At 31.2% G+C, this 21,478-nt stretch overlaps 2 protein-coding genes across 2 annotated transcripts; one reads left to right on the top strand and one right to left on the bottom strand.

Annotated features, from left to right (window-relative positions):
* The first annotated feature begins 760 nt into the window (after nucleotides 1-760).
* Nucleotides 761-7,198, top strand: LOC124830364 (GTP-binding family protein). Its single transcript, XM_047304047.2, has 8 exons — nucleotides 761-1,326; nucleotides 2,386-2,475; nucleotides 3,523-3,668; nucleotides 5,248-5,406; nucleotides 5,532-5,598; nucleotides 5,785-5,892; nucleotides 6,019-6,158; nucleotides 6,673-7,198. The coding sequence occupies exons 1-8, from the start codon at nucleotides 865-867 to the stop codon at nucleotides 6,758-6,760; spliced, it is 1,260 nt and encodes a 419-aa protein (XP_047160003.1). The 5' UTR covers nucleotides 761-864; the 3' UTR covers nucleotides 6,761-7,198.
* A 1,818-nt stretch (nucleotides 7,199-9,016) lies between these two features.
* LOC124830363 (Pentatricopeptide repeat (PPR-like) superfamily protein) lies at nucleotides 9,017-11,492 on the bottom strand. Its single transcript, XM_047304045.2, has 2 exons — nucleotides 9,456-11,492; nucleotides 9,017-9,315 (listed from the first exon to the last, which is right to left on the bottom strand). The coding sequence occupies exon 1, from the start codon at nucleotides 11,286-11,288 to the stop codon at nucleotides 9,504-9,506; it is 1,785 nt and encodes a 594-aa protein (XP_047160001.2). The 5' UTR covers nucleotides 11,289-11,492; the 3' UTR covers nucleotides 9,017-9,315; nucleotides 9,456-9,503.
* Between the last annotated feature and the right edge of the window lie 9,986 nt (nucleotides 11,493-21,478).

Genomic DNA, 21,478 nt, shown 5'->3' with positions numbered 1-21,478 from the left:
GTTAGGAAAAAGATGAGATGATGCGAGAATCACGTCATTCAATAAAAGCTCATGTGGACACAATGCTTTTAACGATTTAGAAGCAAAGACCAAATTGAAAAAAAATTACAAAAATTGAGACGATTTTAAACGTCTTAAAAAGTCGATAATAACTTTAAACAAAATTAACAAAAATAAAAACCAAAATATATATTAAATCTTATTTTTATGTTAACTCATCCTTGTGTGTATTTATGTTTAAGTGTGACAACCATGATTTATCATGCAAATTGAGGTGGAAATACATAATTGTGAAGAATGGAAAAATAAAAAGAATATGCATAATTGTGAAGAGTGAAAAATAAAAAGAATATAACATAAGAATTTTCTTTTAGATGGTATATTATATTCTACTACAATAAAATTTTATGTAAACTGAGTAATTCATGTTATAAGTAAAATTTGAGTAAATTTGGTAAATGATCCAATTTTTTTTTTCTGAATTATGATTAAAAGTAAATGCTTGTAGCACTGAAATTTTGGAGTGTTATAATATATTTTTTTTCATATACCCAAAACATTTTATACGTAAACTAATTTAAATACACATTTTTTAAGATTTAGAATTATCTCCTGTGATAGTAATTTGACATCCCTGAACACATAATACTTGGTATGGAATAATTGACAAGTGTTGACATAATTTTTTTTTTATAAAAAAATATTTATATTTTATTTTCTTAAAATTATAATGTTTACACGGCTAATTAGGTGAGAAAAATAGTGAGATTTTACGAAGAATGAAAACCCTGAGGCAAGCATCCCCTTAAACCCCAAAGGCGAAAAGCAACAGAGTTCCCATTCCATGGTCGTCGAATCACGACAATGAAAGCCTTGAGAACCCTAAGAAGGACCCTCTATTTCCCCGCCTCTCACGCTCCCACCCCTCTTTTCTTCTCCGCCCAGCCGCAGCCTCAGCCTCGCCCCGACGACCCCACCACCTCCGCGGACTCCGACTCCGTCTTCGACAGCTCCCACTATGCCCTCGACACGGACCCCGGGCCCAAGCTCGGGCCCACGTGGGACGACAAGTACCGGGCCCGCGCGGACCGGGTGGTGTTCGGAGAAGAGGGCCCGAAGGGGAAACTGCGGCTGAAGGAGGAGCAAGATGAGATGAGGAGAAGGATTCTAGCCAAGGCCTTGCTCGAAGCCGCGGTGGAAAACGAGGAGGAAGATGAGGAAGTAGAAGGAGCGAAAGGCATGGTGAAGGAGGAAGAGCAAAAATCGTTGTCCGTGGGAATCATTGGCGCCCCCAACGCTGGCAAGTCTGCGCTAACTAATTTTATGGTTCGTTCCAAGTAATAATCGTATCATTCGCAAATTCTCAAGTTCATTTCCAGTATCGTTATTGATCTCCCTGGTATTCTTCAACGTTCTAAATTGCTGTCACGGTTGCAGTTTTTGTTGCGTTCCTTCTTGTTATGACCAAAAACAATAATTTTAGAAAAATACGAAAAAAAAATGGAGAACCAAAATTGAAAACCTCAATTACGGTCATGGAGATCCAAAAAGCTTAGGTGTTGAGGTCGAAATGGCACTTGCTGAGCAATATTTAGTTTCATGACTTGTTCGGTTTTTAGTTTAGGATGCTTCAAAGTAGTGGAAAGTAAACTCGTAAACTCAGTTTCATGAAATGTTTGGTTACCTTCAAAAGGTTTGCTTGCACGTTAATTTTTGTCCGGAAACTCAGTTTATATAAGCAAGTCATGAGTTAAACTTAATTTTGAAATAAAACGTAAAGTTTACAAACTTTAATGCGAAGATGTAGTTGAGCATTGTGCCAGAGTTGCAATTGTCGACCACTTCTGATGAAAAATTGCACATAAATATGGAGAATTGCAGACAAATGCAGCTCATTGTTCCTCAATTTCAGTGGTGCAGATCGCAAAAGCCTTAATGTTGTGGAAGAAATGTGGTTGCCAACATTTTTAACAAAATAAATTTTTTTGAAAATATGACACATTGTGGACAAATGTGGTTCATATGGCCACGATTATGGTTGTGGAGATCACAAAATCCTCTATGTTCTGGCTGAAATTGCGGTTGCTGACTGTTTCTTAATATCTTGTGTGATTTGATTATATTCTCCGCATATCTTTGCAAAGAGGTTATGGGACTAAATTAACGTTTTTAAAACATTGATTGCTTGATTCTGTTGATCATTGAGGAAGAATAAATAATCGATTAACGAGTTTTTAGGTGACATTGATCTTTTAAGAAGTAGTAGGTGATGCCTAACTGTATATTTTCAGAATTTGTGCTTCCTACCTAGCATCTTCGGTGGTGGATGATCTCATCATTTTTTTTCTTCTGAATGTGATGTATGCATTTTCTGATTTGTCTTAGGTTGGGACAAAGGTAGCAGCAGTTTCACGGAAGACAAATACCACAACTCATGAAATTGTGGGAGTATTGACAAAAGGAGACACCCAAATTGTGAGTGACTGGTTTGCTTGTGTTACTTCTTTGTGGGTAAAAAGGAACACTGACAGAACGAGTAGACCTCTTCCATTGGAGCTAGGTGGTTGTACTATTATGATTTATAACATATTACCTTCAATAAATTAGGAGACTTTTGTTTATGGATATATGGTTCTCATTTGTTCCAAAATGTGGTTTTTGAAATGCTTGATTAAACAGGTGTCAGTTCGTCTGAGAATGATATACTTAACCTGTAGAATTGTTGCATCTGGTAAAATATTCTATATTCAAATAATAACAGTAATAGACTAGCTAGTCCATTTCTATTATTGGTATATGCATGATCACTAATCAATGAACCTTGATATTCTTTATGTGATTCATTCTGAAAATTGAAGAGATTATCTCATTGTGAAATGAGGATATTTTTTCACTTTAGCAGGTAGGATATCTTTTCAAGTCTAACGCTAGTAGACCCTTATGTACATTGTATTTCAATTTGCGAAATGTAATTCAATGATCATGGGAGGGAAGTGAAGAATCCAGTTAAAGAATTTTCTTTTCCTTATATTAAACATAGTAGCTTTTGCTGTACGTTTCTCAACGATACCATTTTACTTGAATGAGTTTGGAGACCATGTTGAGGCCTAGAAAAAAGTGGATGTTGACTGTGATGGTGACAAGTGACATGAAAAGGTGTTCTCAGGAGGTTTTAGCTTAGAATTAAAGTACCCATTGCTGCAGATTTCCTTGAACTGTTATACAGCTTATGACTAAAAATCCAACTAAACTATGTGCAAGCATTTTGATATATTCTACTCTACCTTTACATCTTTACTACTTCCAATGCTTTATGTTGTTCTCAACCTACCACATGTAAGCCTTGCCTTTTGTCATTTGTTTATGATTTGCTGAATTATATTTATTAAGAACTTTGAATTGAAGATTTAGTTATCCACGATCTTGCTATTTTATTCTTGTTTTTATAGGCCTAAAATTTGATTTTTATTAATACATTTTACTTATCTACATATTCTCAGTGGTGTAATATTCTTTTTGCAGTGTTTTTTTGATACACCAGGGCTCATGTTGAATATTGCTGGATTTCCTTATAGGGATGTCAAAGTCCGTGTTGAAAGTGCTTGGAGTTCTGTCAATCTCTATGAAGTGCTCATAGTCATTTTTGATGTTCATAGACATATTACCAGGTCAAGGTTTATTAAATAAATTATGGAGTTGTCTTAGTCTTGTGTTTCTACCTATTGCTTTCTATATTAAGTCTCTGTTTTGATAACCTTTTCTATAGGTGTTTATAAAAGAAGATACCTAGGTAAAATGTATTGAATTCAGTTACAAGTTAAAATCTTCTCAGATTTTGGAGAACTTAAAAAGAGATTTTTTTTAAAAAAAGATTAAGTGTATATGTGTTTTATAACTTATAGGAGAAGCTCAATTCATTTTACTTTTTTGTTTTTTTCCTATAAGGTTTTGTGAAGAAGTTTATCCAAATAGAGGCCATAGGTTTTTGGAGGAATTGCAAATAACAAACCCATGTTAAAATTGTGTATGTTGAAATAAAATGGTGGGGGCACCGTTTAAAATGTCTTTTAATTAAGTGTTCATTTATTTTAAGTACTACTTTAGCAAGAGTTCATTCATATTTTAGACGTGCCCAATTTTTCTATTTTATTTATCCTAGTATATATGGCTTTGGTTGTTTTTCCCTATAAGACGTGCCTTTGAGTTTTCTGAAAATGTGATATGAATAATGTCTACCCTTCTATTAGTATTTACCTTATCTCTCAGTATACCTTTGGGATATTCTGTATACCTTTGAACTTTTAAAAATATTTATGCGTAAAACTCTAGGAAAGAGAGAAACATTGAGCTGAAACCGTGTATTTCAATGAAAACATGGGTGCTTTATTTATATTGAGAAAAAAATAATCTATACAATTAATATTAGTATTTACCTTATCTCTCTCAGTTAGTCAGATTATATAGCTACTTAACTTAATCTATGGACAATCCTTTGGGATATTCTGTATACCTTTGAATTTTTTAAAATATTTATGCGCTAAACACTAGGAAAGAGAGAAATTTGTATGCTTGGATTGAGTTTATTTGTTCCAAGCTTGGTACATACAATTTGTATACTCTAGTTTAAGGGGGAGTGTTAGAATATTTACCCTATTTATTATTGTTAGAGTATTTACCCTATTTATTATTGTTAGAGTATTTACCCTATTTATCATTGTTAGAGTATTTACCCTATTTATCATTATTGTATTAGAACTACCTATTTTGTATCAGAACTTTCTTACATATAGAATGAGAGTGAGAGGGATCTTTCAAGCCCTCTAGAATTATTTTACAGTTTCAATCTCAAGTGGATCAATTCCTTATTTCAATAGTTATAACAACCTTCCTCAAGCTTGAGCTTATAGGTCGTATATAACCAATCCTTGGTGAATATTTTAGTCAATTGTTTACTAGAGTTGACAAATCTAGTTGTGATAACTTTATATTTTAATTTTTCCTGTAAAAAATAACAATCTGCCACAATAATTTTGGTCCTCTCATGAAAGAGAGGATTAGAGGCAATGTGTGATCTTGTTTTGTTGAGATTATTATTTTGATTAGCAATAGGCCAAATCAATTGCAACCTGTTATCACAATATTTTTGCCTCTTAATCTTTTTCCCTTACTATAGTTTTATGTTTTGATGGCACATTTTCTTTGTATTGTTATTGTGACCACATCCTATTAAAAATTTGATTAATACAGGCCTGATCAAAGAGTGATACAATTAATTAAACGAATGGGAACTCGATCGGTTCTAAATCAAAGGCGAATTTTGTGTATGAATAAGATTGATTTAGTAGAGAAAAAGAAAGACTTGTTGAAGGTTGCTGAAGAGTTCAAAGATCTTCCTGGATATGAAAGGTAAGGTTTTGTCGTGGAAAGACTAGGATAGAGAATGGTCTGCAGTATGATGGCAACTTTTGTGTGGATTGACTCTAGTTCTTAAGCTAGCTTCTAATACCTTGTTTTTTTAAAATATTATTTAGGCATTTCATGATATCAGGATTGAAGGGGGCTGGTGTAAAAGATTTGACTCAGTACTTGATGGAGCAGGCATGGATCTTTCTATTTCTACTGTCTTGTTGGTGTAAACAAATAATTCAATAGTTCTTCTAAAAAAATAGCAATGTGTTCTTTTGTTATTTTGCAATTACATTTTTTATAGTTCTTGCAGTTGTCGATATCTTTGGCTTGATAATCCTCGCTTAATTTTGGTTTTTTATTGTTTCTTATGCATAGGCCGTTCAACGACCCTGGGAAGAGGATCCCCTTAGCATGAGTGAGGAAGTTATGAAGATGATAGCAGTAGAAGTCGTGCGTGAAAGGTTATTGGACCACGTACATCAGGTAGTTGTTGAATCCAATCCATTCATTCTTGTAATATGTAGCTAAAATTTGTGAGAAATATATGGTATGATTTGGCTAATTGTGTAACAATATTATATATATTGACCAGCAAATTTATCAATTCAGGAAATTCCGTATGATATTGAACATCGATTGATTGACTGGAAAGAGTTACGAGATGGTTCTCTTAGGATCGAGCAGCACTTCATCACTAACAAATTAAGCCAACGCAAGATTATTGTGGGGAAGAATGGCTCAAAAATTGGGTAACGTGTATTTTAGCCTTTCCTTTATGTAGCTTAACAGAGTTTGCTATTATTAATTTTATCAGTTTCTCCTGTTTTGAATATTATATGACATGATTGGAATGCTTTGGTTTAAGTTCAATCAAAATATATGCGAAAAACAAGGGTGTCTCCATCTTGTTTTGTGCTATATCTTTGAGATTTTCAAAAAGTTGTGCACTTTCCATCTGCTGAAGTTGTGTAGTTGGATTGGTTAATCATGATGGTTTTCTGAACTCAGGAATAGAAGCGATAAACGTCTTATGCTGGAAATTTTCCATTTTCTGTAGATTGTTCCGTTTTAATCTTAGGTCTTATTTTATTTCACTTTGTTGTCTGAATCTACCTTCCTCATGCCCTCATCCATCTCCTGTAAGGCAGTGTATGCTTTTTGCATTAACTTTTTCACCCCTGCATCCTTCAGATGAACAGGTATTTGGGTTTTCATTATGTTGAGGTAAGGAAACTTTTGTTTATATACGCTTGTTTATTACAGGAGAATAGGAATTGAAGCCAATGAAGAGCTAAGGTCCATTTTCAAAAGGCAAGTGCATCTAATTCTCAAAGTTAGTCATAAAAGGTGAATCTGGCATAGATTCGATGTTGAAGTATCCCTTCTTTGCCACACTCTGCTATGCTGTATGTGAAATGCCAAAGCTGTTCTGCAAAGTAACAAAACCATGCTAGATGTCATGGTGATCTTGGAGAAAATCATGGGTACAGGTTGAGTTCATTCTTGATCGTTCGTACGAGCAAAGTGTTGTGCCTATTGTTTTACTGTGTATGAGTTTCGAAAGGAAATTTCCATATTCTGTTTTTGTTTACTCAAATATAATTTGGTTTATACATGGTTCTATAAAAGTAGACAATTAGCACATTAGCTCTGAAGTTGTATGATTTTTACTTTGGGTTTGCCTTAGAGTTGCCCATTGGCCCTCTCTCATTTGGTGAGATAAGAGACTTTGCTATTGTGTAATGTTATGTTATGTACAGAAATTGAGTATCAAGCTGTGCTTAATTCACATCTCGTGTTATCTAAACATTGTAAGGTTATGTGCGAAACTAGAAATTGGTTTCTCCTCTTCAACTTGGAAATAAGTTTGAGCAACACTCTTGAAGGTTGGATTTGCAAGCTTTGGAAGCGTTAGATTTGATCTGTAAGAAAAAATTATGTAAGTTTCCATTAATTCAAAAGTTTTGTTTAATCAAGAATAAGAATGTTAAAACATCATTATATTATCTGGAATCCTAATTAAGTAAATATCTTAACTAGTATTATCAAACATATGCAACGTCCCTAAAAACATATATAAAATTAAGGAAGAAACAAACATTAGGGTTATACTTTACTGTTCTTAATCCTACTAATAGTAACATTATTAGTATATTCAATTTCTTTCCTAAACTTATTAGTATATTCAATTTCTTTCCTAAACGTCAAATCTTTGAACTCACGTGCTTTAAAAGTTTAATACAATTTAGCCATCAACAATCATTCTTTTAATAATTTTCTTGTAAATATAAACTTTTCTTAAAATAATTTAAACAAATTTAAAGAGTAAGGAAGAGAGAAAATTGTTTAGATAATTTTTATATTGGTTTGGATCACAACCAACAAATTGTTACAATCACAAAGAAAACCAACAAACTGTTACAATCACAAAGAAGAAGTTGAAGGTTAGAATATATATCTTGTTACCCCAAGAAATGAAACTCACTTCCCCTAAAACCCACAAGGGATGAACATCTTCTCTGAATGCTTCACCAAAGATGAACACCTCCTTTGAATCTTCACAAAGGATGATAGACTTTCAACAACAACAACATTAAATCACACTCTCAGTGAAAGTTCTCGCTCTATGCCAACACGCCAAGTTCTTAACGCCACAACACAAAGGTTACACAAACCTTAGAACACTAATCATCACATGTAACACATAAGAATAAGAATTTCGAAATAAATGTATTTCGTATGTTGTACTTTAGAATAAGTATGAATCTAAGAGATCTCACCCAATGATACTTCCAACAAAAATCCGTTGTCAACTAATTAACTTGTCAAACTCAATTATCCACTTATGGTAATTGATTATGCATACCTCCAAAAATTCGTTCTCAAGTAATTAACCTGTCAAAATCAATTATCCACTTATGGTAATTGATTATGCATTTAATGAATGTACAATGTTAAAAAAAAACTTGCTTAATTTTTCTAATTCAAAACGCATTTTAACACAATCTAAGACAAAGAATACATAGAATCATCAAAGATAAACTACATCATATACATAAATCTACTAAATTACAAAAACTTTAATCCAAGACAAGTCTTCATGAAGATCTTCTTGTAATAAGAACACTTAAGACTTAACTTTGAGACATTATCAAAACTTCGTCTCTTTAGCTTTATGCGAAATGGAAAATACATGCTCACGAGAGGAATGTTAGAATATGTTTTATTAGCTGTATTATTTCGGTCAAGTTTGTGTTTTATTGTTTCCTTATTTAGCATATTATAATTAGAGTATATGATGAGGATATTCCTTAATCATAGGAATTCGGTTCTCTACGTGTTATTATTATACTTTCTAGCTTTCTAGCCTTACAGCATAATATATTAAAAATGATTCTACCTTAAATTATAAGACTATTTATGATGGCCCATTTAGCAGCTTTGGGCTCCGTTGTGGCTACGCAACAATAGTGCACTGTTTAAAACCTTCGTGACAATGTTATAGTTAAAAATTAAAATAGAAAATGTTGTTCAAACTAAAGATTTGTGAGGTTTATGTTGGAGCCGTTCTTGAGAACAGAGGATGAAGAAACGATACTTGGCGCTGTTGAAATAAACTGTAATTCTGAATCATATAAAGAGAGACCTGTGTTACAATGCCAATGTGGAACTGAGGATGGTATTGCCGAGTATACAAGCTAACATTAGGACATAGTCTTACTCCAAGCAAGAAGAGTGACATATAAATCAATAGCAACCGATGTTCAAACCCACCACTTTTGCCTTATACATCAGATTCTCTTACGAGTAAGACAGGAAGTCATTCGTTTTAGTTCTCCAACCAGCCAAAAAGATAGTAGCCATTCATTTTCCTCCATAGTCCATAAACATGAAACATTGTGTATTCTGCGATTGTATGCAAAATTCACTGAACTGAAGAGTTCCATGGTAAAAATAAAACATTTGAATGTGAAACTTCCATATTGCTTTTACATTTTAAGAAATCACGATTCAAACTAAAAGATTGTAAATCAATTGTTGATTACGTCTCTACTTTCGCAAGACCAATTTTGGTCCAGATATGGGAAAGGGCCTCACTCATGACTCAACCTCTGTTGCCACATTCCATCCACCTCAATGGCACTATATCCTGGTACCTTTTTGATTCCCATATCTTTCATCTTACTTCTCACCTTTCTCACATCTTCCCATCTGTCAGCAGAGGCATAAATGCTAGCAAGAAGTGTGTGAGGAGTTGAATCGCTTGATTTAACTTTCGCCAGTGCTGTAGCAAGCCTTTCACCCATATCAATGTTACTATAAGTTCTGCAGGCACTTAGCAAAGCTCCATAGAGTGGAACTATTATTTCATTGTTTTCATCTGGTAACATCCTTACCAACTCTTCTGCCTCTTGTAACAGTCCGGCTCGACCAAGAAGGTCAATGAAACACCCATAGTGCTCTAAATTTGGCTCAATGTGATACACACTTGACATGGAATGAAATAACTTTCTGCCTTCTTCAACCAATCCTGCATGTGTACAAGCACTTAAAACAGCAATGAAGGTAACATTATCAGGTTTAAACCCACACACTTGCATTGCTTCAAATAACTCAAGTGCTTTACTTGTTTTACCATTCATGGCCAGCCCACATATAATTGCAGTCCATGAGGCAGTGTCCTTTTCCTTCAATCCATAAAAAATCTCCAAAGCTACATCTATGCAACCGCATTTAGCATACATTTCAATAAGGGCAGTACCAACCACAACATCCACTAGGATTCTGTTTTCATCTATGTAATTATGAATCCACTTGCCTTGCTCTAGAGCTCCCGATTCAGCACAACCCGTAAGAAGAGTAACCACAATGAAGTTATCCGGTCTCACACCTCTCATCTGCATCTCCCCAAACAATGCAATTGCCTCTTCAAAACGATTAAACTGCACATACCCATTAATCATAGCTGTCCAAAGAACAATATCCCTACTTGGACTCCTCTCAAAATAATCTCGAGCTCGATCCAACAAACCACAGGTCACATACCCGTTTACCATGCTGGTCCAACAATTCACATTCTTAACGGTCATTGCATCGAAAATCTGCTGGGCCACGCTCACATGCCCACACTTACAATACATGTCTAACAAAGCATTCCCCATTACAGTAGTAAAATCCAGTTCATTCACAATGTAATAGTGAATTTCCTTACCAAGCTCCAAATTTCTCAACACCGTACACGCGGACAGACTGCTCACAACCGTGGCTTCATTAGGCTTTTCATTGCTCTCCTTTCGCATTCGCCGGTAAACATCCACTGCCTCCTGGAACTTCTTGCACCTGACATAACCCGAAATCATGATGTTCCAAGAAACCGTATCCCTCTCAGGCATTTCCTCAAACACCTGCGTGAAGCCGTCAACCAGGCCCAACTCTGCATACATGTCCATCAACGAGTTACCCACATAAGCGTCAAACTCAAGGCCAGTCTTAACCACAAAAGCATGAACCTTTTTTCCTTCCCCAACCTCCCCAATGCAACCAATACCCTTCAAGACATAAGGGTAGGTGTAGTTATCAGGCCACACACCATGTTCCCTAAGTTGCTGAAACAGAGAAAGGGCACTCCTAAAACTACCCCTTTTCACAAAGGCCTTGATCATGAGGTTATAGATAAACAAAGAGGGGGTATGAATGTATTTGAAGATTCTGTTTGCATGGTTAAAATCCCCTAGTGATGAGTCCATGGAAAAGGCCATGAGCTTGTTAAGGGTGTCTCTATCTTGTTGAAGGCCAACACTGAATATGTGGGCCTGAATTTGCTTCAATTGGAACATGGATTTGCAGCTTTTGAGAAGTGAAACGTATGTGCCCTTCATCAGTTTTAAACAAATCACTGCTTTGTTGGTTATTTGATGATCACATCATAAGATGTAGAATGAAATAGGTAAACATTATCCGCAAGTTGTTGGGACCGAAGGCAGAATGAAACGAAAAAAAAAAAAAACAGAGAACAGTAGATTTTGTATGTGATGGATGGAACTGAGTTTGAATGGTGGCGCGAGTGGACTTTGATAATGAAAGAGCGAAACGAGAGGCACAGATTACATTGAACGACCCTGTTATTTTGACAATCATAGAAATATTTCCATCCTATTTTTTGCTTTTTAATTTTTTTATAAATACAAAAATTTATTTTTTTAATAATTATTTTACCTATAAAAGTGAATGGTCAAGTGATTAAGTACGTTAAAAAAAAAATCATTTTCCTACATTGAAATAAAAAGAAAGTACAAATAACAGAACTGTATAATTGTAGAAAACATGACATTGACAAGCTAAGAATGAAAGAATAAAAGAAAATATACATTTTAGGCATTTATGAGCAACGTTGTATTTGGCAAATGTTCTATTAAATATAAAATTGATGATTAAATTGACTCTATCATAGATAAAGGAACGGTAAAGCATGGGAATAAATTCTTTTGAAATTTGATTTTCTTTTCCATAGCCTTCAAGTAGGTGTATATATATGAGGCCCACTAATTCTATCTCAGTGGGGTTCTTGGGTTGGGTTGTCTAATTTTATTTTTAAAAAAAATATTATCTGATTCCGTAAAATAAATATGGGATACCTTGTAGTTTCTGCATTTTTTATATTAAACTTAATTTAACTCAAATTACTCTTACTTAAGCATGTTGAACTGGATTGATTTAAGATTTTGAAAAACTTTTATGTTAAAAATTGTTATGTTTTAAGTATCAGCTTAATTAAAAAAATAGGACAATATTTATCAAAATTTAATTGAAAACTTTAATTAATATAGTAAATCAACTCATAATAAATTTATATAAACAAATTTAAGAAAAAAAAAGCACAATTTGAATAATTTCAGGTGGAATCTTGGATCACACATACTAAATTCATAATTTAATTCTTACTAAAATGATTAATTTTGAATGTGTGGAGTTTAACCCAATTATAAATTAAATTCAATTATATTAGATCAGGCGAAATGTAGCCTAATAAAGACCCTTGTGTATGTACTTATCAACAATGATATAACAATGATATGTTAGGAGGCTTCTTCTTGCACTTTCAAGTTTTCTTCATACATTTCCAAAGTTTTGTAAATACTTAAATTACCCTTCTCATAAGGTAAAATTTTGTTTTTTCTCTCCTTTAATTACCTCACTCACCCACTTCTACTCTTACACCTTTTTTAACCTAAACCTAGTTGCAACCCTTCCTCCTTCATCTTGCTTTTGTCTCCACCCTACCCTTGCACCAACATAGTTTCTATCTTCCTCTCTTCCATAACTATCTTCCTCAACAATCAACTTTAATCGTCAAAGGTACTTTCATTTTCGTTTATATTTCTTCAATTAGTAAATGTTTAGTATAGATGAAGGTAGAAATTGGGGATGCAGTGAAGAAAAGCTATCTAGGGAGCTTGACGAAGATCCATCTAAGTAGTTATAGCTTAAACCAAGGCTAAGAGAATGGAAGAAGAAGAAGGACTTCAATGACTTCTAATCTTGTGGAAGATGGTGTTTCAAGCTTGGTTTTACCATTCTCTTAAGCTTTGTAAAATTGTACATATGTCTTCTTTAGGCCTTATATTTGGGCTAAGGACCTACCCATCCAGAGAGCTTAGTAAACATCGACGATTTTGCACATTTAACTGCATTTAGCTTATAGGTTCAAAAAATACGTGTTTATAGTCAGCTGAAAGCCCTATGAGTTTAGTTTCCAACAAAAAACAATCATCTCATTTAGAGTTTTGTAGAGAAAGTTATGAGTAAAACAGTTAGCAAAGGTCATAATTGCCAGAATGTTGTGAATTGGGCTAGTTCTTGCGCTTGTAGTGTCAATTTGGGCCTTTGGAGTGCAACAACGCCTCTTTTGGCTTGCTTACCTTCTAGAAGGACGGAGAAGGCTCCCATGCATGTACTTGGAAGAAGATTCAAGGGAAAAGGTTCTTATTCATTGCACTTGGACATTAAAAGCTTCAAGAACCTTTTTTCGTTCAATGTATCTAGGTTCATGTACTCTAGTTCCTTCTTAAGAGTCACTCTACATCATATAAAAGGAGTGCTCTACCATTTGTGAAAACAACTTGGAAAATACATTAGAGAATTTATGCTAAATTGCATTACCTCTTCTTTTAGGTTCATTAGGATTGTCTTCTACTAAGACTTCTCCTTACGTTTAGACTTGTTGGTTGGCCTCACCTTCTTCAAGATGCATCTCAAGACCACTCTTCATTAAGACAAAATATCATCTAGAGAATAGACTGTCTAATAAACCCAAGTTTTGAAGTTTAACAAAAAATATTAAACGAAATATTGTTGTATATGAAAAGTTGTTTAAAATAGTAGAGTCTAATGAAGAAATTATATAACGTTTGAAGCCAATATTATAAATAATGTTTTTAGACAAAACTGTTTAAATGAATTAGAAAATCATAAACAGCGTATGAAAGAAAGTATCTCTCATTGAATTTATCTAATATATTATATGAACAAAATAAGTTAGCGTCTTATATACTTATATAACATTAAAGTTAAAAGAAATATTTATTTAATACAAGTGTTATATAAAGCAAATCTTTCTAAAAGAAAACAACGTCTAAATGACCACTAAATGCTATAACCTTTGAAAAAGCATCACATGTTTATACCATATGATGATTATGCATGTTGTATATCTAACCAAACAATTCATTTATGAATGAAATGACAAATGATGAAATGTTTTGAAAGCGCTACACTATTTAACGTTTATCAATGTTCAAAACATTTAATGCATGTACGAAAAAGTACTTCGATGCTTGTATATTTTGTTCTTGGTATTCGTGCAAATCAATAAAGCAAAAAGATATTATCATAATCATTTGAAACTTGCTAGAGTGATTATTCAATTGAAATCTGATATGGAATTAGAGGTAGTTCATTATTGGGGTTTTGGGGGTGTTTTTAGTGTAAAATTGGAGTTTTGAGTAGTGAGATTGTGAGGTAAGGGGTGGAAACTGTTTTGGGAAGTTAGAAGTATGTTATGAGACCTATTATGACTTGTCTAGACATTTAAATTAGTAAAATCTGGTGTAGAAGTGTTAATTGTATGATAGGGTAAGTCCTTTTATTCTTTTTAGATAAATTTTGAGGTTTAGTGAGAACTTGAAATAGAAAGGTTGAGAGTAATTTAAGGTGTTGGGGTGTGCTATATAGTGTATTAAGTCTTGTTCATGCAATTGGTTGACTGATATGAGTGTTAGAAAGCGCAAAAGTGGTTTTAGGTAGCTTAAAAAGGTGAATTTGGGTTTGGAATAGTCAATTTGAGTTATAGTGGTATATATTTTCTGAGGTTTCTCAGTTCTGGAGGGTCCTATGGATAAATTAAAGTTGTGAGGAAAGTGTCCAAAGTCATAAAAATTGTTTTAGCCATATTTTCTGTTTTAATCAATTATGACACTAACTTAATCGATTAAAATAGACAATTTAGCCTAATTGAACTAACTTAATCGATTAAAACAAACACTTTAGTCTAATCGATCATGTTACTGACATAATAGATTAAAATAGGTAGTTTTGTTATGTTTTGCTTTATCTGAGTTCTGGCTTGCCTTAATAGATTATATTACCAATTTAATCGATTATTACTATCAGTAATGTAAAATTTTGACTAATCTAAACTAAATTCACTTGTACACATATGATCTAGGTAGTTCATTGTTCTCTTATGATCCTAAGAAATCTTATTATCAATTTTTATTTTACAATAGAGAATCAATTTTATTAACTATTTTATGATACTTGATGGGATTGTTTATGATTATGTGATGAAGGTTTTGAGGTTTCATGTGATATTATGTAATGTTGGTATGAAGTATATGTATATATATATATATATATATATATATATATATATATATATATATATATATATATATATATATATATGATTATGAGAGGGATATGATGATGATAGATATATGTGATTGATTATGTGAATGATATTGATGGACGTAATTTCATGATTCTCGTGGAGAGCTTACATGGTGGTGCCCTGTATTATTGTTTGTATGAATGATTGGAGTTAAGTATTGGAGGTTTATCCTGAAGCTCTCAATAAATCCAAGTAGAGACTGATGATTATGTCGTGGAGAGTAGCAAAAGGTCTTAACCTGAGGGGCCTTTCTTCATTTGGCAAAATGACGTTTGAGGACTAATCTTATGAGTGTGGTAGGGTGAAACTCATTAACAATGGTTCTACAGAGCAGTAAAGACCACTACAAGTGCATGAACCACCATAATTCGACATTCATACTATATCCAAATAGTCAGTCTAGGTCCTTGCATGTTAAGATGTTTGGGTTGATGTATGTTATATATATATATATATATATATATATATATATATTATATATATATATATATATGATTCATGTATGCTATGTTATAAATGTTGTATGACTTATATCTAGCTTACCCTTACTTTTGTCTTTGTTTGTTTGTGTGTTTTCTCTTTTGCAATGATCACTTTAAAATGATGTGAGTTCAGGGAGGACGTCTTTTCAGTCGTTTTAGTATGAAGTTGAGAGGGAAACATCAACATAGATAGAGTTTTATTTTTTAAGTGTAAGATCTTCTTCATCGATAGTATGTAGTTTCTGATAAATTATCATCTATGTAATGTTTTATTTTAGTAGATATATTCTACTAAAATGAAATATTACATATAACTATAATTATATTTGACTTAATAAAAAAAATAAAAAACTCATGATATATAATTTTTTAGATCATGTTATTCTTAAAAATACAAGTTTATATATAACTTTAACTTAATGAGTTTTTTCATATATATATATATATATATATATATATAGTGTTGAAATGAAAGAAGTAGACTACTTTTAAGTCAGTACAGAAATATATTAAGAAATAGTCATTCAAAATTATGTTAATATTATAAGTAACTCTTTCACTCTAACTCGCAGATACCACACGCCGACAAGCCAAATTTGTAATTTGGATATACAGTGTCAGTCAATAAGACAAAGAAGAAGAAGTTAATTTTTCATTAGAAATGAAATATAGAACTAAATAAAAATGAAAAGAAAAAAAGTAGCAGTGTTTACTTATCCTCCCCGATTTCATCATTTACTCTTATCGAAATGTCCAAAAAAATTATTATAGGAATTAATGTAGGAGTGTTGTTTTCTCTGATCAACACACTGAGCATTTCTTAAAATTGGAGACGATCGTGACGTTGAAGCATTCATGCATGCAGTCGCATGAAAGCTGTGCCAAACTTTGGATTTCTTCTGATACTGAGAAAATGGTAACTGCGCCATTCATCGTCTTCACAAACATTTAGGTTATTTTTGTTTCACTCGGCAGCACTGCCACCTTTCACTTTAATACATCTTTATTTCATACTTCTCATCTATATCTTTATCTCTGGGAATTATCAATTTCTTGAAGCGATAACTAGACGTTTCACTGTGTGTTCTTGAAACGTGTGACGAACGAGAGTAAACTATAAAGAGTTATTGGCGTATATGCAAAGGTCAAACTCATTTAAAATATTAAAAATAAAACGTAAACATGTGTTTTTGGAAAACCAATTTGTAAACATCTCTTATTGAATTATATTGTATAAAAAAATTGTAAAAAAGTGCTTTAAGATTAATTTCTTCTAACATATATTATTAGTAAGTCACATATTTCTTTTATTCTAAACTAATGTGATTAAAATATTATTTCTTTAATATTTTTAGTTTCGGTTGGAATTAAAAGTAATACTTAAATGATTTTGACTATAATATTATTTTTATATAGTTTTTATAATTAAGTATAAATATTATTATTAGCATTATATGTCACAGATGTAGTACATTTTTGTTCATATATTTTAGAATAATTATAATCATTTAATAATAATAATTAAAAAAGATTTCTTTTTTAAGATCGCTGCTGATTAAATGAGAACTCAACTTTCATGTATAATTTAAAATAACTAATGCATTGTTCCCTTCTATCATAAATCAAAACAACTATTTAACTTTGGGATAAATAAAAAAAATTTATAGATTTATATCATTTATAAATCAATGTATAGATTGAGATAGCCAGAATATATGACAATATTGTTTCAGCGAGAAACATTAGTTTTTGTTTCTTGAATGTTAATTGTTATTTATAGTGGTCACTTATAATTATTTTCTTGCAATATTTTAATTATATTTTTTTATCTCTTATATTTTCAATTAAATTTTGAATAAATTACTATTTAATTGAAAATTTACCTGTCTTTACTTAGTCTTTAAAATTTATTTATTTTTACTGATTGAAAGGTATTAATTAAAAAATGCAATTTGAAAGAGAATTAAATACTCAATTCAAATCATCACTTAATCTATCATAGATATTTGGATTTCATAACTTTTTTTTATTTAAATCACCAAAACGATTAATCCTTACTCTTATCATCTTTCGAAAATGATTGTTTCAATATTTTGAATATCCACATTTTCCAAAGTTTACTGTTTGGCACCAGAGTGATCTCGAGTTATATCTTAGATGTATACTCGAAAAATAAAGCGAAGTCTTTTTCTTATAAATGGTTGTATCTTCCATAGAAATGACCAAAGATAGCATGCATATCGACACACTGCCATTTAACTGTTACATGGTCCACGGCTATATAAATTTTCAACCTATTTAATATAATGACAAATAAATTATATCTGACCGATTAATGATATATAGATGATCGGGACCATGCTGAACACGACATTATTAAGACATAGTCAACTTTCATCAATATGCATTATCCATTAGGAATAGAATCCTAGTTTTTTCACAAATCTAGTAATAGAAAGTTATTGTATTTTTTTTTCTTTTTTCTCTATATCACAATAGGGTGGGTTAGGATGACCAAATTGAAAATAAATTAATCTTTTCATTTAAAAACACACTTCATTGAGTTTGAAGATACATATGTCACTTGACTTTGAGCTACCTGAACTACATGCAATTATTACACATATTGTTGTTTGATCCAATGGAAAAAAAATTTAAGAAACATACCAACTCATTCTAAACCTCATTTTTATATAATGCTTTAAAAAGAATAATAATGTTTAATATAATTAACCTATCTTCAATTTCATAAATGCAATGTATATTTTCACTTCTATATACATAACTTATCTTGTCACATATATTTCCCATATCTCTAACAATGAACCTAGAAGATATATAAAATTTCTTAATTTCTTTTAACTAAAATGAAGTTTTCCAAATTTGAAAAACTCTTCTGTGGTACTTCAACATCTCAAATCAAACTTTAAAACATCATCTCTTAGAAAAGAAAAAGATTGAGAATGATTTACTTATGTAAACTCAAAAACATATATATCTTCAGTTTCTAATTAGATAATTTGATAACATACTATCAATCAGAGTTTAGTTTTTTTTTATCTTAGAGATGATATAGAAAGAAAATTAAAGTAAAATATTTAAATATATAAATTTTCTTTTATTTATTTATTTAAAATTTATCTTAATATTCAACTATATGTTACACCACTTGTATTCTTTAACTGATTCTTTCAGTTTAATTATATACTTAAAAGTTTTTGTTTTTAGTATCAATATATTTAGTATATTAGAATCTTTTCACTCTTCAATATCAATATATTTGTTTTTAACCATGTTACTCAAAACTTTACATTTAAAATATTCTTCAATTTATAATAGTAAAATGACTATTTGAGCCACACATAAAAACACAATAAACTCTCTGTTCTCTTATTTAATTATATAGTTTTGCATCACTTGAAAAAGATGGTTAAATAAAACAAATTCTTTCTCTTTTTTCAACCGAAACAAAGATCACAAGTAGGCACTAAAGGCCAAAGTAAAATATCTCTCAGAATTCGATCACTATGGTCATAATAATTTGTACGTGTAAGAAGTATCATCACAAAAGCTACAAGAAATTGTTTATTGTCTATCAAAAATATAAAAAAAAAGGTGTGTGTTTAAAAAGGACACTTTATAACTTATTAGTGCAAAAACAAATCAAAAAGGAAAACAATAAACTAGTTTAGTTTAACAACCATTTTGAATGCTTTTTTGTTTGATTAGGGTTTTAAAATTTTCTATACAACCATATATGAAATTATATATACATTAGCCAAGAACCATCATAATCAATGTTTAGAGCTAGAGATTAGTGGTTAAGTATTTGCCATAAGCTATTTTACAACACTAGAACTTTTTTAACAAGTTTTGTTTGGAAGGGTTATGGTTTGAAGGATTCAAGTGGTGAAAAAGACTTTTGGTGAGTGATAGTGACCTTCAATAAGGACAAAACATGCAAACTCATCATACAAAGAGTTCTACAAAACGTAGTTAATAAGTGTGAAAGGTGAGATATACCAAGTACACATGAAATCTGTTCATGATTTATACAGTTTACTTATTCAAGGATTAAAACAATTATTTTTTTTTTCAAAAAGTAAATTGTTATGCATTTACTCTATCAAAATCCCCATTACCATGTAAGAAAAACATATGGGGATGTGTAACATGAACTAAATGCAGCAACTAGATTGTGGTCCTTCTTTTTGTCTTTATAAATTGGTCCCTTTCCTCTCTTAATCCTTGTAACTTGAAAAGAAAACAAGTGCTAAAGTTGTTTGCTTTTTTAAAGCCTCGTATCTGTTTGGTGGTCCAACAGGGTTAAGATTGCAGTTTGTGCAGAAAAAGGAAAGGATTGTAGTGGTTTCATCAGATCTTTTCTTTTCATAACAGAGAAAAGAAGGCAAATAATGTCTCTATACTAAAGAACTAGTGATAAAAAATACATCACAAGTGTAGGTGATTTTTGACTGTATTTTTCTATTAGAGGATTTAAATGTTTTGGAATGCATAAATAATTAAGATTATGTGTGATGAATGAAAATGATATAATCTATTTGGTTTGGTTAGAAATTCAAATATTAGTTTTAATATTTTGTGAGTTAAACTTATGTATTATTATTCTTAGATGAATTCTTTCTATGAATACCATATGTTTATATATAATTAATGAAAAGAAAGAGAGTATAGTAATATGGGTTATTTAGAAAACACGATTATTAAAGACAAAAAATGTAACATACAAAATAATATACATTAAAATAGTTTATGCAAGTTCAAATACGGATTATAGAATTTATTAACATGTAGAGTAGTTATTTATTGAGTAAATTACACTGTTTTTTCAGAAAAATGTTTAAGTATTGCATTTGTTACATATTTTATATTAAAGCATACCTTTCTTTTCTATCATATCTTTTATTCTTATTTTTTTTTGGAGATGATAAAAAATAGTGATTTTAAACCTTGGCATGATAAAAAGAAAAGGGAAATATTTTACAAAAAATTAAAATCCACTTACTTTATAAACTAAAAATTGTTTAAGATTAAAATATTTTTTTTTCTTTAAAAAATAAAACGTACTCCTTCTTATCATTTGTAGTTTCTATAAAAATCTTATTTCAATTAAAGCAAAAAAATTTGCTAAAACCATATGAATACATTTATACATACGTTTTTTTTAACTATGTTAATTTTATAATATATTTCGACCATAAATTCTTTTTCCTTCAACTCTCCTTTCTAATATGTTATATATTAAATGAAGCAACGAAGTTAGGATCAAGCGAGGCAAAGGCAATTTGGTCCATTAAAAATATTTTAATTAAAATTAAATTTGTTATTGAATATTATTAAGTGTATTAAGTTCAACATAGAAAGTATATTTATTCATATTCAAGAGTTCAAATCAAACCCTCCTATTTTGTTATAGCAAACTTCTCCAATCCTTTTAGTTTTATTCCATCTTAAGAAATAACTTAATTAGAAATAAATTACAGAAAGCAGAAAATAATGTAGTACATGTGAAAAAGTAAAATAAAACCACATAATAGGTTCACCAATTTGTAATCCCAACACATCACTAGTGTTGATTCGACTGAGGTTTTTTCTAACTGTGCAAGTCAATTGAATC

This window comes from Vigna umbellata, chromosome 3 (genome assembly GCF_029865625.1).
Source record: "Vigna umbellata cultivar VRB3 chromosome 3, Vumbellata_1.0, whole genome shotgun sequence".
NCBI lineage: Eukaryota > Viridiplantae > Streptophyta > Magnoliopsida > Fabales > Fabaceae > Vigna > Vigna umbellata.
This window is presented reverse-complemented; position numbering and strand designations above follow the sequence as displayed.